The 14,372-nt window shown below is 40.3% G+C and overlaps 1 protein-coding gene across 2 annotated transcripts; it reads right to left on the reverse strand.

Annotated features, from left to right (window-relative positions):
* Nucleotides 1–10,811, reverse strand: ccnt2b (cyclin T2b). 2 transcript variants are annotated; one of them, XM_060858940.1, is made up of 9 exons: nucleotides 10,600–10,810; nucleotides 9,265–9,346; nucleotides 9,051–9,179; nucleotides 7,904–7,964; nucleotides 7,405–7,467; nucleotides 7,177–7,222; nucleotides 3,959–4,122; nucleotides 2,439–2,509; nucleotides 1–2,280 (listed from the first exon to the last, which is right to left on the reverse strand). In XM_060858940.1, exons 1-9 carry the CDS (start codon nucleotides 10,755–10,757, stop codon nucleotides 1,378–1,380), a joined length of 1,677 nt encoding a protein of 558 aa, XP_060714923.1. In that variant the 5' UTR covers nucleotides 10,758–10,810; the 3' UTR covers nucleotides 1–1,377. The 2 variants fall into 2 exon arrangements, 1 of the variants encoding a protein (XP_060714923.1); XR_009647650.1 differs by lacking the exons at nucleotides 1–2,280; nucleotides 2,439–2,509 and having other exon boundaries at nucleotides 3,988–4,122; nucleotides 6,857–7,222; nucleotides 10,600–10,811.
* Nucleotides 10,812–14,372: the final 3,561 nt, after the last annotated feature.

The following is a 14,372-nucleotide window of genomic DNA, read 5'->3' on the forward strand; positions in this document are numbered from 1 at the left end:
TTTTGTTTCTCAGGGTGGTTTATTAGATTAATCATCCAACATTACCAGACTTTAACTCAAATTCCAGGCTCTTACAGAGAACTGTGGCATTCTAAAGAGAACAACAAAAGCACTTCACAGCCAAGGAAAAAAACCCCTCAATTTTCTTAAGAGATCTCAAAATAGAGGTGTGACACTGAGGCACTGAGCTACTGGATCCTTCAGAAATCTGAGGACTAGCGTTTTTTTTTTTTTTTTTTTTTAAAGAGTACATCATATGGATCCTGTATCGCAGTATTAAAAGAGAAACTTTAGTACATCATCTTCATTTCATTTCACATGTAACACAGTCCTCATAGATTGGGATGGTTTTCACACAGTAGGACACAGAACTCCTCAGTGTTTCGGCGATCTGGCTGAGGAAGCCATAAGGAAGAATTATGAGGTTATGCCTTGCCTTGGCAAATTCATATAATTTCTACAGTCTGTTAAAATTCGGCCTTCTGCGACCCTCTTTCATGATTGAAAAGACGAGATTTATAGGAGGGTGTGATTTTGCAGAGAATTTACTAAATGATCTGGGTTGCCGTGCCTACCTGACTGACCTGAACAGCTCGCTCGTGGCTTCCAGGCTTCCACTGTTCAGTTTAAAGGGCTAATGAGGTAGGAGGGCAGGGGAATGCCAACAAGCCAAGGGAAAGCCTCTTACAACAGTAAGGCGATGGAATGACGTGGACAGATGCAGTCACGCCATCGCTAGAGGTAAAAGCAGGAGATTTGAGAGGCTCGGAGTTCAATAGAACCGTAATTGCTGCTTTTTAAACAATCCCAAATCGATATGTTCACGGATGTCACGTTACGCACTGAAGCATCTCCAAACCTGAGCTTTGTGAGAATTACAGACATAGCATTAAAAAGAGGGAGGGGGGAAAATGAGCAAAAGGGTTATCTGCACCTCCCATTAGCAGTTAAGGTCATCAAAATGCATCCCTTTCATTAAAAAAAAAAGAAAATAAAATCAAGTATATTGTACAAACACAGACATGTTGCAACTTAAGTCGCACAATCCATCGTCCTTCCATCACTGCAGCCAGGATAAAAACATTATAACAGTATTCCACAGGCTGCTTTTCACATAGTAATCTTTAAAACTGTGGATACACTTCGACATACAACAACTATTTCCTTTTTTCCTCTTTTTTTTTCCTCTCATTGGAACAACAATGGTTAAATTAAGAGGTGAATATGAAAATAATGGACCAACTGCCCTAACATAAAAGTTCTTTTAGGAAAAAAAAAAAGAAAAGAAAAAAAGGGAAAAAAAAGAAAAAAAAAAACAAAAAAACAAAACAAAAAAAACACTTTTTTGCAGTTTTTAATAATCTGATTGCGTGCACTTTAATAGTTCATGTTGTGTGCATTGAGCAGCGAGTCAAGCATATTGAACGTGTCTGCGTAGTCCACGTGCTGGCCATTGAGTAACAGAGGACCCGCACCATCAGTGCTCGGCCCCTCCCCCGGCCTCCTGTCAATCTTCCCCAGCTGGGCGTGGCTGGCAGGAGGCAAGGGGGCAGAGCCGGTGTGGCTCTTAGAGGAGCGATGGGCTTTGTGGTGGCTGCTGTGTGCATGAGCGTGTGTGTGCGCGTGCGAGTGTGTGGGGTCGTGTTTTGAAGCTCTGTGTTTTTCCCGACCCGAGCGAGGGCTGTGTCTGCTCTTACCACCGCTCTCGGACATTTTGATTTTCATCTTTAGCTCCTCCTGACTCGCTGCGCCGTTTTCTGTGGAAGAGGAGGAGGATGAAGGGTGACGGCGTTTCAGTGAGCTACTCTTCATCTCCCGTTCCTGTCCGGGCTGACTGTATTTAACCCTTGCCAATGAGGAAGATGATGATCCTGATGATGACGCTGACATCAACACCGCAGATAAAGACGAAGATGACGCCAGTGCTGCGGTTTCAGGCAGCAGGTGGCTGTGTTTGCGGCGCTGCTGCAGCATCTCGGCCGCTTGTTTCTCCCTGTATTTTTCCAGACTCAGTTTATTGGTGGCCGTCTGCTGCGGCTTGCTGCTGATCGGTACTCCCTGTAAGCTTGAGTGGGCATCAGCCTGGACGTAGGAGGAGCTGGGGTTGGCTAGGCCGTTCATGGTGTCTGACGGGAACAAAGATGAGGAATCTTGATACAAGGCCCCTATGTAATCAGTTTTACTGTCAACCAGCAGGCTATCCTGGCTGGAGGACGGAGACTGAAAGGAGCTCTCCACCGACTGGCACTCCGTTTTGGACCTTTTGGCGGCTTGAGTGGCCTTAAAATAAACAAACAAGTAAATAAATTAATACATTTCAAGTCGAAATACAATTTCAAAATGTACGTCTTGCTCCAAAGGGCTGCAAGGACTAAATGCACTAGACTGAGATTAGGGGTTTAAAAAAAAAAAAAAAAAACAAACAAGTGCCCACATACCCTCCAGTTTCTGATCCTTTTCAGCCTGCTGGGTGTCTTCTCCAAAATCTGTAGGAACTCGTGCGTTAACTCTAAACAAGGAATGAACACAGAAGGAAAGGTCATTTAGATACATAGTGCTTGAGTAGGCTTAAGTATGAATACTGAAGGCTCCTGTATTTTAGATAGACAATAATAAGGGCAGACCAGGAGCTGCTCACGGTTCAACACGGAGAGAAAACAAACAGTAGACAAACTTTACGTTCAACCTGTGATGTGATGAGAAACCATGAGTCACAGCTGAAACACTGACCAATGACTTGCTGACTGTTTAATTGAGTGAGGAAGATTAGAATCTTCATTAGGAGCAGATGAACATCATGTACCCCTTGGCTCAGTATTAACGCACTGAACTAGCAAACCCATACCACATGGGGTTAAATTATGGCAGGTAGCACTTTAGAGCCTGGTCAGTTTCTCCAAGTAGGCACTTAAAGGTGGGGTCTCCGTTGTTTGAAAAATGCTTCAGAAAACTGCGCCGGGCCGCCAAACAAAACAAAACAAAATGTGTAGCCAATGAGCAGAAAGGGGCGTGTCTTGTCAATATGGGCAGAGTGTTCAGTGCGCATGTGTGACATTTAGCAGAATGCAGTTTTAACATTGACATGGAGGATAAAAACAAAGAAAGAAAGTGAAGAAAGGCTTACGATAAGGTAAGAAGTAGGACGTGTTAATATAGGATCAGCTTTCCAGCGCTGGAGAGAACTGAAGGAGCAGGAAGTTGGTCACATATTCACAGATTGGAGTTTCCAGAGTCAATAACTCCTGAGCTAAACACTGTTACTACACAAATAACACCTCTTTTCTATTGTAGTAATGTAGAGACGCAGCTACAACCGTGTTTTGTGTAGTAACAGCGTTTAGCTCAGGAGTTATTGACTCGGGAAACTCCAATCTGTGAATATGTGACCAACTTTACTTAAGACGCCGAGGCGCTTTTTTCCTTCTCGATAGGTGAGTAACGTTGGTTTTGCTTTGTTACACAGAACTAATATATGCCTTTGTCCTTTACATGATTATGCTTGTGTGTCATTTTTGCTTGTTTGTTTATCTACAATCGTATTGTTCTTCCCTTCAGCTATGTTAAAGACACATTTCTTTCCATTATTTGCCTGGGTTACGCATGTATGTGTGGGCGGAGCTATCAATACAGGGGTGGGACCCATTTGGGTTAGGGGCGTGTTTGTTTTGGTGATTTCAAATGTCAACATTGGCTTTCAAACAACGGAGACCCCACCTTTAGAGCACAAGTCTTAGCAGCACACAGGAGCTTCTTAATGCTATTTGTGATCCTGTGTGCTGCTTGAACTTGGATATCACGGTTCTTTTTCTATCGCCGGGACACATTTTCCACAGGACCACCACTAAGCAGGTAATCTTGGTGCCTGATAAGACGTGTGTGCACCAAATAACCTGTCAGCAAAGTATAAAAAAGGCTCCTGGAGATGTACAGCTATATTCTAAAAACAAAGTGTACTCACGGTCTAGTAGCTGCAGGGTGACTGTGGGATCCAAATACTCCCACCAGTGTTTACCGTCTGACGAGATGGGAATCTCCCAGTTGGACCACTTGCAGGCCAGATGGATACACACACACGCCACCACCGTGGGTCTGTACTGCAGGCAGAACGTGGTCAGGTGCAGACTGCAAGAGAAACAAAAGAAAACAAAAACAGGAGTCTCGCTTATTGTGGTCCTTCCATCGGTGCTTAAATAAATCAGTGTCTGTGCAGGGGGATGATGTTAATTATAACTGGTCTCAGCTGTAGTTCTGAGACTGAAGAGGATCTTGCTAGAGTCAGAGGTTGGGAGACCACAGTGCATAAGCGCATGTGGCCACAGGAGAGACATGAATAACTGCTGCATAGGATGCTAGTGAAAGCACAAACAGTAAGTGAACTGCAAACATTTTCAGAATAATACAAAACAAACAAAAAAAAAAAGCAGCAATGACATTAAAAAAATTATTCTACAGAATGATACGAAACTTATGGGAACATATGACAACACATTATGGCTGTAGGTCATGGATTCTTACACAGAGTTTTACGCCTCAACGTGGAACACAGAATGTGCCGTAATGCTGAAAGGGTCTCGAATCAGCAGAAGATGCAAAATTACTTTAATACAAACGTAAATGTTTACCCATTGCTGTGAAACCCCAAGAATAATACTGATGCAACTAATTAGAAAAAGGAGCAAATGTTCAAAGCTGAATGGAGTTAAAGTAGCAGATGAGCTCAGTATAAAATCCACCCACCAGACTTCAGTGAGCATCAGACAGAAAAGCTAGAATCCAGCTACAGGGACTGAGAGAAAACTGAGCCTGGCAGTGTGTTTACTAGTATTAAACATACAGTGGAGGGGTGTAAAACCAGGAATGTGCTAAAAGGACCCTAAATGTTTAAACTAATTGAGAATTTCTGGCAAGACTTGATCACTGGTCTCCATCCAGTCAGACTCAGCTGGAGCAATTTTGGCAAGAAGAATAGAGGGGAAAATGTTAGAACCCAGATGTGTGAAAGGTCACATCCCTCATGACCTGTGACTGTAATGGCATCCGAAGGTGTTTGGAACAGATACAGGCCCAGACCTACCCGCACGACCCGTGTCTGCTTGCTTCTTCTTTTTTTTTTAAATGTATATTTGCCTTTTCAGGTGTTAGATAAAATCCTAATAAAGTCCATTTTAAGTACAGATCTACAAAAAGGTAAAAAAATAAAAAAAAAAAGTGGTTCAACAGAAACGTTTTTGCACCGTTTGATTCCTGATGATACCACAGCCGTCGATGGAGTCCAAGTGAGCTAGAAGTCTTAAGGGCTCGGGGGGAAAGCTGACCCGGGGGTAACTGGGTAAGAACGAATCAGGGTGGTAAATACTTACACAAGGAACTGCAGTTAAACATGAACAAGTGAAACTATTATTTGAATCTGTGTAAAGTGTTTGTACATTGCTGAGAACTCTATTCCTGCTGATTAGCGTTATTACTTGGCAGTTAATCTCCTCAAACTAATAGACTGGACAATTTATACAGTGTGTACTCCTTAATGCGTTCCTTTCAATCCTGCTTGTAGAGCTCACTAGTGTAGAATCGCATTTTCATTTTTCGGGATAAACAATAGCTGATAATTAAAGTAATCCGTGTCAGAGCTGTCTTTGTAAGAAGTTAATTAGTCGCTGACTCCCACTATATGCAGCACGGCCTCTAAATGCCGTCGAGTTCCAACTGAGCAAAACTGCTGTCTGATCGATTTAAGACGTGCATTTGATCGATTGGTGCGTTAAATGAAACGACGTGTTCTATAATTAAAAAGCATGTAAACAAGTCATCATGGTAAATGATAATCCGCATTGTCAGTGTGGGGACACCAGTGAACTACACAATCATTAATAAAGTAAAACTCCAAATGACTGGTACAGTAAAGTGACTTAAGGCACAGAGGAATAAAGAAGAATTAAAATCATCCAGAAAATGGACACAGCAATAAAAACAACTCTTCACAAAACCTTCACAAACAAACCTCTAAGCACATCTTTAAGACTATTTGGGCTGTAGATCATTTATTGTTCCTTAAGGTCTAACTTCTGACATACCGTGATCGGGTAAAATACACATTCACGACTGTATTTTTCACCGGATCCATCCATCACACTGCTTCACTCTATGTATTCATTCATTTTTGCAAAATCATCATGAGATCTTTCTCCTCCAAACACGGTTTTATAAATTATGGAAGTCAATGTTTGATCATTTGGGTTGTACAAACAGAGCAATTTAAAAACATCAGGTTTACTTCCATCAGGCTAAAAATATTACGGTGACTCCTGAGACTTTTTCCCTCTACACTGAACCATGTCCTTATCATCAAGAGTACGTCGATACTGAAATACTGATTTTTCCGCTTGCCAAGATCCTGGTCTCGCAGTGGGCACGCACCTTACTGTGAAGAATTCCATGATCTCTGATGTGCTATAAAAATGTCATGTAAATATTATGTTCACTGGCCAATTAACAGGATTATTGCTTCCTGTGCATCCTTAAAGCAAAGAAAATTGGTAATAGATTATTTCCAAAAATCTCACTAAGAACAGAATACGAAAAATCAAAAAATTAATAAAAAAAGGGGCTAAAAAACTAAAATGATTAGCCTTAGCAAGCACAATAATGTTTGTATGTTATTCTGATAAAATATAAATATATATACACAGTTACACCGGCATGTTAGCTAAAAAAATTATACGTATAATTTTATCTATATTTCAAAATGTTTTTGAATCATTTTGAATAACAAAAAAGTTTCCGTTCTATTTTTTTTCAGAGAAGATCAACAAATTTTATTTTGACAAGAAAATAAAAAACTTCGAGTTGATTTACTTACCAGCACGGCCTCTAAGTTTACCCCTGTGCAACCCTGAGCTGATATTCAGGCTACCAATTGAGTCATTAGACCTACTGCACTCTGAATCAACAACAGTCACGAGCACCTCTACACCTCGCACTGTGCCGTTCAGCCTCCTGCGCCAACACTAAGCCCTTGTACAGTACACCGCACCGCGCCGGGCCTCGAGGGGCCACCGACAGGCGTGCCACCCCATGCCGTGGCACGAGAAGGGGCGTCGGCTACAGGGAGGAGAAGCGGGCAGAACGGGAAGCTATAGGGTGCCATGGTAGTGCAACAAATACGGTCAGGGTAACAACCTGTTGGTAGCCATGAAATAGGAGGTCTGGGCCAAATCCTTGCTCGCTATGTGAACAGAGACAGAGAGAAACATTAGACATGAGAGCTACAGTCAGACAAATGTATAGCTGTAGCTATATGTTTAACCTGTAGTGCGTTACATGTAATCATGTCCAGGAGAATACATTAACAGTTTACACAAAAAGAAAGAAAAATGCAATATTTTGAGTAAAGCTGGAAGAGTCTACCTCGCACTAGCTGGGAACATCTCACCACATCTGTGTGTGGATGATCTATAGTAATCTCAAAGCCTGCAATGAAAGATACAGTTAGACTCATCAGAGAGAACAGACAGTCACAGAGCATCGTGTGTGTGGAATTAATGTGCTAGAGGTTACTGGTTAAAGTAACAAATTACAATTTAAATGTATAGAAACTGAAGGGTCGATAAGATATTTACACATTTATGGCATTTAGCAGACACTTTTATCCAGGGTGACTTGCATTTTATTTGAATATGTACAATTGAGGGTTAAGGGCCTTGCTCAGGGGCCCAGCAGTAGCAGCTTGGCGGACCTGGGATTCAAACTCATGACCTTCTGCTCAGTTGTCCAACACCTTAACCACTAGGCTACCACATCCCCATATGATGACCAAGTGACCCTTACAAGCAGGCAGTGTGCTCATACTCGCTAACACACACACACACACACACACACACACACACACACACACACACACACTTACCAAGTGTCTGCAGCACGATGGTTTCTAGAAGCACCAGTTCTTGTGCTTGTTGGAGGTATGTCTGTGGACCAACCAGATTTATAAGTCACACACTAAATCCATGTGTGGAAAATAAATTAATCCAATGATTACCGACTAAGGAAAGAAACTCTACTCTATCCGACTCCAACACCATGTTGAACTGACTAGCTCAGTCAAGCAAGACACAGTAAAGAAGACGAATTATACATACATGAAAGCAGATACAAGGTTTTGTCGTGGCTTTACAAGGTCCTTTACACAGTGATTTAAACCAAAAGCCTTCAGGTGAAACACCTCACCAGTTTTCTCTTTAGAATTTGGGACTTTTCTTTATACACCAATATATTTCACTTAAGAAGATTATACTCGACATTATATACACATCTACCTTATATTAAACAACGGTCCTTATTGCTGGGGTTTTTCCAGCTTGTTTTTGTCAAACAGGCTTGGGAAAGTTTCTCAGAGCCACGTCTTTCTGTTAATTTTGTTTTGTGTCCCAGTTTTAATCTGCGCTAGCTGGATCATTTCTTAATATGCTTCAGCAAAGTGTGGATTCACTCAAAGCTCAGTACCAAACATCTCAAGGTACCAGCGCATCAATGAGCAGTCTGGATGGCCTTAACCTCAACTCCAAGCTCAAGCTCCATCTACTTCTGAAAAGGTTCATCAGACCTAGGCTGCTAAAACCATTACTAATACTACGTAGGCAGCTCAAAGCTTGTACAAAGTTAACAAACGCACACACCAAGTCAATCACAAATACGCATCAAGCACATATTTACCCTTATCCGAGCTATTTATACGCAATAACAAGCGGTATTTCACTCATTGTTACTAATTACCGAATAAAACACCGCAGGCTACACTCTGCTGTTGGGTTTTGCTGAGTCATTTACCGTGTGAATGTACAGTGACTCAGCATGTACCAAGAGACTTAAAGGAAAAGTTGCTGAAAGTTCATCTACCGAGTAGGGGATACTTTTCATAATTCATTTCAGTAATCGATTAATCCCTCAATCAAACCCAGTTGAATTGTCATGCTAGTGGTAACATCATTTATGCACTGCATCAGCTCTGATGTTGTGCTTTTTTGTTTTATTGGAAAGAAAATCCTGACACTCACATTGCTATTAGTGTCCAGTGGAGGTTCTTGTGGATTAAGACAGGCGTGTGCCACTTTAATGACGTGTTCAAGTTTCCGGGGTTGCTCTTCCACTTTAGCAGCTAAAAATAGAGTGGTGGGAGAGATGATCTGCGACAGAGAACAGTGTGTTAGGCGTGTGATTCAAGCTTATCTTTAAATACCTGCAAAGCTCAGAGTTAATCAGGGTACTCACGTTTCGATGGAACTTCGTGAAGGAGTTTAGCATATAAAATCGGTGCATATAGACGATGGCAGTGTTGATTGTAAGCTGGGAGCTGAAGAGGAAACACTAAGGAAACAAAGCACTAACACCAGGTGTAACACTAAATATGACAAACGGCTTATTCACGCCACAAATAAGGCATTTAAATAGAAGTTCGTAATTCAATGTATATTCACATAACTATCCCAGTGCTGGCTTTCTCTATTAACTAGTCATGTGTTTTCTTCTTGGCCATACAACAAGAGACTTAAGGAAAAAATTGCTCCTACTACATAAGAGAAATATCTATTTAACTCGTCATGAAAGGAGATATAACACTAATATTATACTAACAACTTAGATACAGACAAAACAAACAGTCTATAACACTTGTGTGTCTATACTTTAGTACCACACTAATTAATACTGAGATATTTTTAGAACTTGGCTTGAAACCGCTTATTTATGTTCAAACCCAAACGGGAAACTTTGTACTTTATCCGTAAAATAGTCTGTAAACATTTATTTATACTTCCACAAAAAGAATTAGCAGCGCTGCTAGCTAGTTTAGCTAATAGCCTTAGACTAGCTATGTTGCTAGCTAGCTAGCAGAATTATGTCGCCTGCTAAACTAGCTAGCAATCAAACTATACATAGAAATGATATCGGTTCTTGTGTTAATGTGGGTTATAAAATGATACTAGCAAGTTATTGACTTTTACGCGGTCGAGCTGCAGTATATTTCCCAACCGTTTTCACAATGTTAGCATTTAGCTCGTACTAGCATGCAGTCCACCAATAGGGACTCGGCTCGGCTAGCGTGTTAAGTAATGACCCGTACGCCAACGAGTCGACTCTTAAGTGAACGGGGAGAATCGACTCGGATCCTCAAACGTAAAACAAAGGCAAAGTTATATATTATTTACTCGTTATTGTGAATATACGAGCCCAAGCGTTAATATAAAGGATAGCAAGACAACGTAACAACGCACGCGCAGATTCAGTAGAGTCGACTCCTCACGATGAATCGAGTCAGAGGAGCCGACTCACTGAAAAGATCCGGGGGATTTTACTAGAAAAACTGGTGAGGGGGGAAAATACGGTGTCGCACGAGCTAGCTTAGCTTCAACACTTCCTTCCCTCCGTTTGTATCCGACCGTACAGTTCGTCTGACATGTTAAAAGCGTTTACACAATAACACAGAGATAAATATTACACCGCAGATTAGCAGTCTTAGTGTTTTGACGGTAAAATAATCGCACGTGAAGAGAAAACAACGCTAACGAGTCACAGCTCGGCCCTGTTAGCTTCCAGCTCTAAGGATACACGTTAAGCCGCTGCCCCATGTCCTGGATCAGGTTGGCAGCTTGCTGGCGGTATGATAACTCCCGGTCTGGCTCGATTCCGCAGCGGCGAGACGGCGTATTTTCGATTTGTTCCCGGGTGAAGAGCCATTTCGTGGAGCCTCGCAGCACCGTCGCCATGTTCGTCCCGACGCCGCTTGCCTCCTTCCGGTGACGACATTACCACATCCGGAGATTTCCGCGTTAGTTATTCTCACCGCCACCTATCGGTCGGGGATAAAACAGCAACCATCGAGAAAACTTCACCACACTGAAAAATTATTTTAAACACAATGATTTAGTTCATAATAAACACATCTTTATGGATTCAAGTGACAAAACAACCAATAATGACCCATAATATATCAATAAATATATATATATATATAAATCACTATATGAATCACACCTAGGTAAATTTAGCATGTTGGATTCGTTCGTTCGTCTTCAGTAAAGCTTAGCATCAGCTATAACACTGTGTGTAAAGCAATAATACACCCTGAATGGGATGTTAGCTTGCTTTTTATTGAAGAAGAGACAGTACAGGTACTGAGTACTAACTACAGGGTTCTGTGATGATCCTAGTCACAAAACACACAACAAACCGGCTACGAAAGCATAATTACTGCTCTGGAACCCGAGGGCCTCAGAAACTTACAGTACTTACACGTACTGTGGAAAGTATATTAATCTGCTGTGCTTTAGACACCTTCTACCACTTCCAGTATATATTCTTAATGTGTAAATATAAACTGGTGTATAAAGGACATTATTTACTGTAGAGTGTCACCCGAATGATGATGGGTTCCCCTCTAAGTCTGGTTCCTCACAAGGTTTCTTCCTCATGTCTCAGGGAGTTTTTCCTTGCCTCCGTCGCCTCCGGCTTGTTCATTAGGGATAGGGATAGATATATATAGTATTTTAAGTTTTAAATTAATCTTTTTTTTAATTCATTTTAAACTTTAATTGTATATATTTATTTATTTATTTTTATCCTTATTTATTCTTATTATTATATATTTATTTCTTTTTCTCTCTCTTCTGTTTCCATACTTCTGTAAAGCTGCTTTGAGACAATGGGAATTGTTAAAAGTGCCATACAAATAAATGGAATTGAATTGAACTGTAAATGCTGAAGCGTGTACTTCACACTACTCTAACATGTCACATCAAAAGCTTATTTCACATTAGCTTCATGTGTCTCTCACTTCATGTAAATACTATGATTTATGACAGAGGTGGGAGTAAGTCACACATGTGCAAGTCTCAAGTAAGTCTCAAGTCTTAACCTTCAAGTCTCAAGCAAGTCCGAGTCATTTTTTGTGAGTGTCAAGTCAAGTCAAGTCAAGTCACTGCTTTATGTCAAGCAAGTCAAGTCAAGTCGTAGCTTGAGTCAAGCAAGTCACTGGCAAGTCATACAGATGTTTGATGATTTAACTAAATGTATATATTAAACAAAGTTAAATATACAGTATTTATGGACTATGAGTTTTATTTGCACCAAAAAATTATTATATGCATTTATTTTTAAAAGGTGTCCACGTACAGGTGAGTAAAATCTAAAAAATGAATAAAAATGAACAAAACTACAAAGCCTATGATGTAAATGTAACTGAAATAAGGCCAACATAAAAGCATGAAATGTTTCAATATGCCTCAAACATGGCAGAAGACCATGGAAAAGTGTATATAATGTGAAATGGATTGTTGCATAGAATCCATTGCACATTATATACACTTCTCCATAGAGAGAGAGAGAGAGAGAGAGAGAGAGAGAGAGAGAGAGAGAGAGAGAGAGAGAGATTATTGGAGTGAGTGTAATTTATTAATATTAAAGGGATAGTTCACCTAAAAATGAAAATTCTGTCATCTTTTTCTCACCCTCATGATGTTACAAACCTGTATAAATTTCTTTGTTTTGATGAACACACATGTAGATATTTTGAGGACTGTTTATAACCAAACCATTCATGAGCCCCACTTTCACTTCCATAGTGGGAAAAAGAATACTATAGAAGTGAATGGGGCTCATGAATGGTTTGGTTACAAACATTCCTTAAAATATCTTCCTCCGTGTTCATCTAAACAAAGAAATTTATACAGGTTTGTAACACGAGGGTGAGAAAATTATGAAAGATTTTTATTTTTAGGTGAACTATCCCTTTAAATTGAATGTGTGTGCGTGTGCATGCGAGACAATATGGCTGTGCTTGCAACTCTGAAGTTTTTTATTTTTATATTTATATTGATGGGTTTTTTTTATATATATATAATGTGCATCCCCATAAAAAATACATACGCTTTTCACTCAAAGCTTAACACTGAAGACCAATTATAAGTGCTATTGCAAAAAAGCTTTCCACATAAACGGTGACCAACCATTTAAACTACATTGCGCTTGCAAAAAATTTAATTTCATAGAACTTCAATTGTGTCATTCAATTGTGAGCGATGTGGTCGCATACTGCTGTTCTTCTCTTCTCATCTTGCACAAAATCCCGGTACCCGAACTTAATTATTTTTGGTGTAGCGCCTTCCATGTTTCGTCACGACTGTTAAGGTTTATTAGTTAGTGCACGCGCTCCCTCTGCTTGTCTGCTGCGTCACGTGGTTAGATTACGCTCTTGTGTGCGTTTAAAAACAGATTAAAAAAAACAAGTTATTTCGAGTCATTTAACTCAAGTCCGAGTCAAGTCTCAAGTCATGAATGTCAAGTCAAAGTCAAGTCGAGTCTTTTTTTAATATTTGTCAAGCAAGTCTCAAGTCTCAAATGTGCGACTTAAGTCCGACTCGAGTCAAGTCATATGACTCGAGTCCCCATCTCTGATTTATGAAATAGTATGATTTACTGTTTATATGTTTTATTTGTTATCACTAATCACTTATTGTCTGATGCAGCATCTGTAAGAACGTACAAACTGAGAATTTCATTTTACAAGGAGCCCGTGCTTTTGTTCTTGAATATTGAATCTTGATTGGGTTGTGATGTATCAACACTTTGTTAAATCTGATAGTGATATGTAAAACTGTTTTTTAATAGAAGAATGTGTCTCTTGACCTGCATAACTATATGCAGAAGAATCACCTCCTTCACCTTTAAGTGGGCGAACCAAGGGGGCACTGGTGGATCAGTGGTTAATATGGTTACTGATCAGCAGGTTGTGGTTTCAAGCCTCTGCCTCACCAAGCTGCCACTGTTGAGACCTTCAGCAAGGCCCTTAACTGTCTCTATTCTAGGTGCTGTTTCATGTCTGACACCATTTTTATAACAAGCAATATGTTCTGTATTGTGCTGTAATGTATATGTGACAAATAAAGACTTCTTTGGCTTTTTTTTAACTATTTAACAGAGCCCCTCTTTGGTGCTCCCTTAATAATACAAAGCTTGTGTGGTCCACAAGAGCAGATAGGTTGATCAGTTTATTATTTTATGCTGTAGCCAAGGCCACAATTCTTTCCAAAATGTACTGGACCTTGCCAATATTTATTTGGAAGAACTCAAATAGCCTCCAAAATATCCCAGACCTCAACCCTAGTGAAAACCCTTGGGAATTCCAATATCTAGATGAAAGGCTGCCCAGTAGAATGATGACTGTTATGGCATTCAACTCCATCTCAATCCAATGCCTATGGAATTAGATGTTCAGCAAGCACATATGATTGCCATGGTCAGATGTCCACATACTTTTGGCCATAATGATAAAGCATATAGAATCATAAAGGTCAGTGTGAGCCCTAGAAAACATCCCAGACCCA

This window comes from Tachysurus vachellii, chromosome 23 (genome assembly GCF_030014155.1).
Source record: "Tachysurus vachellii isolate PV-2020 chromosome 23, HZAU_Pvac_v1, whole genome shotgun sequence".
Classification (NCBI taxonomy): Eukaryota; Metazoa; Chordata; class Actinopteri; order Siluriformes; family Bagridae; genus Tachysurus; species Tachysurus vachellii.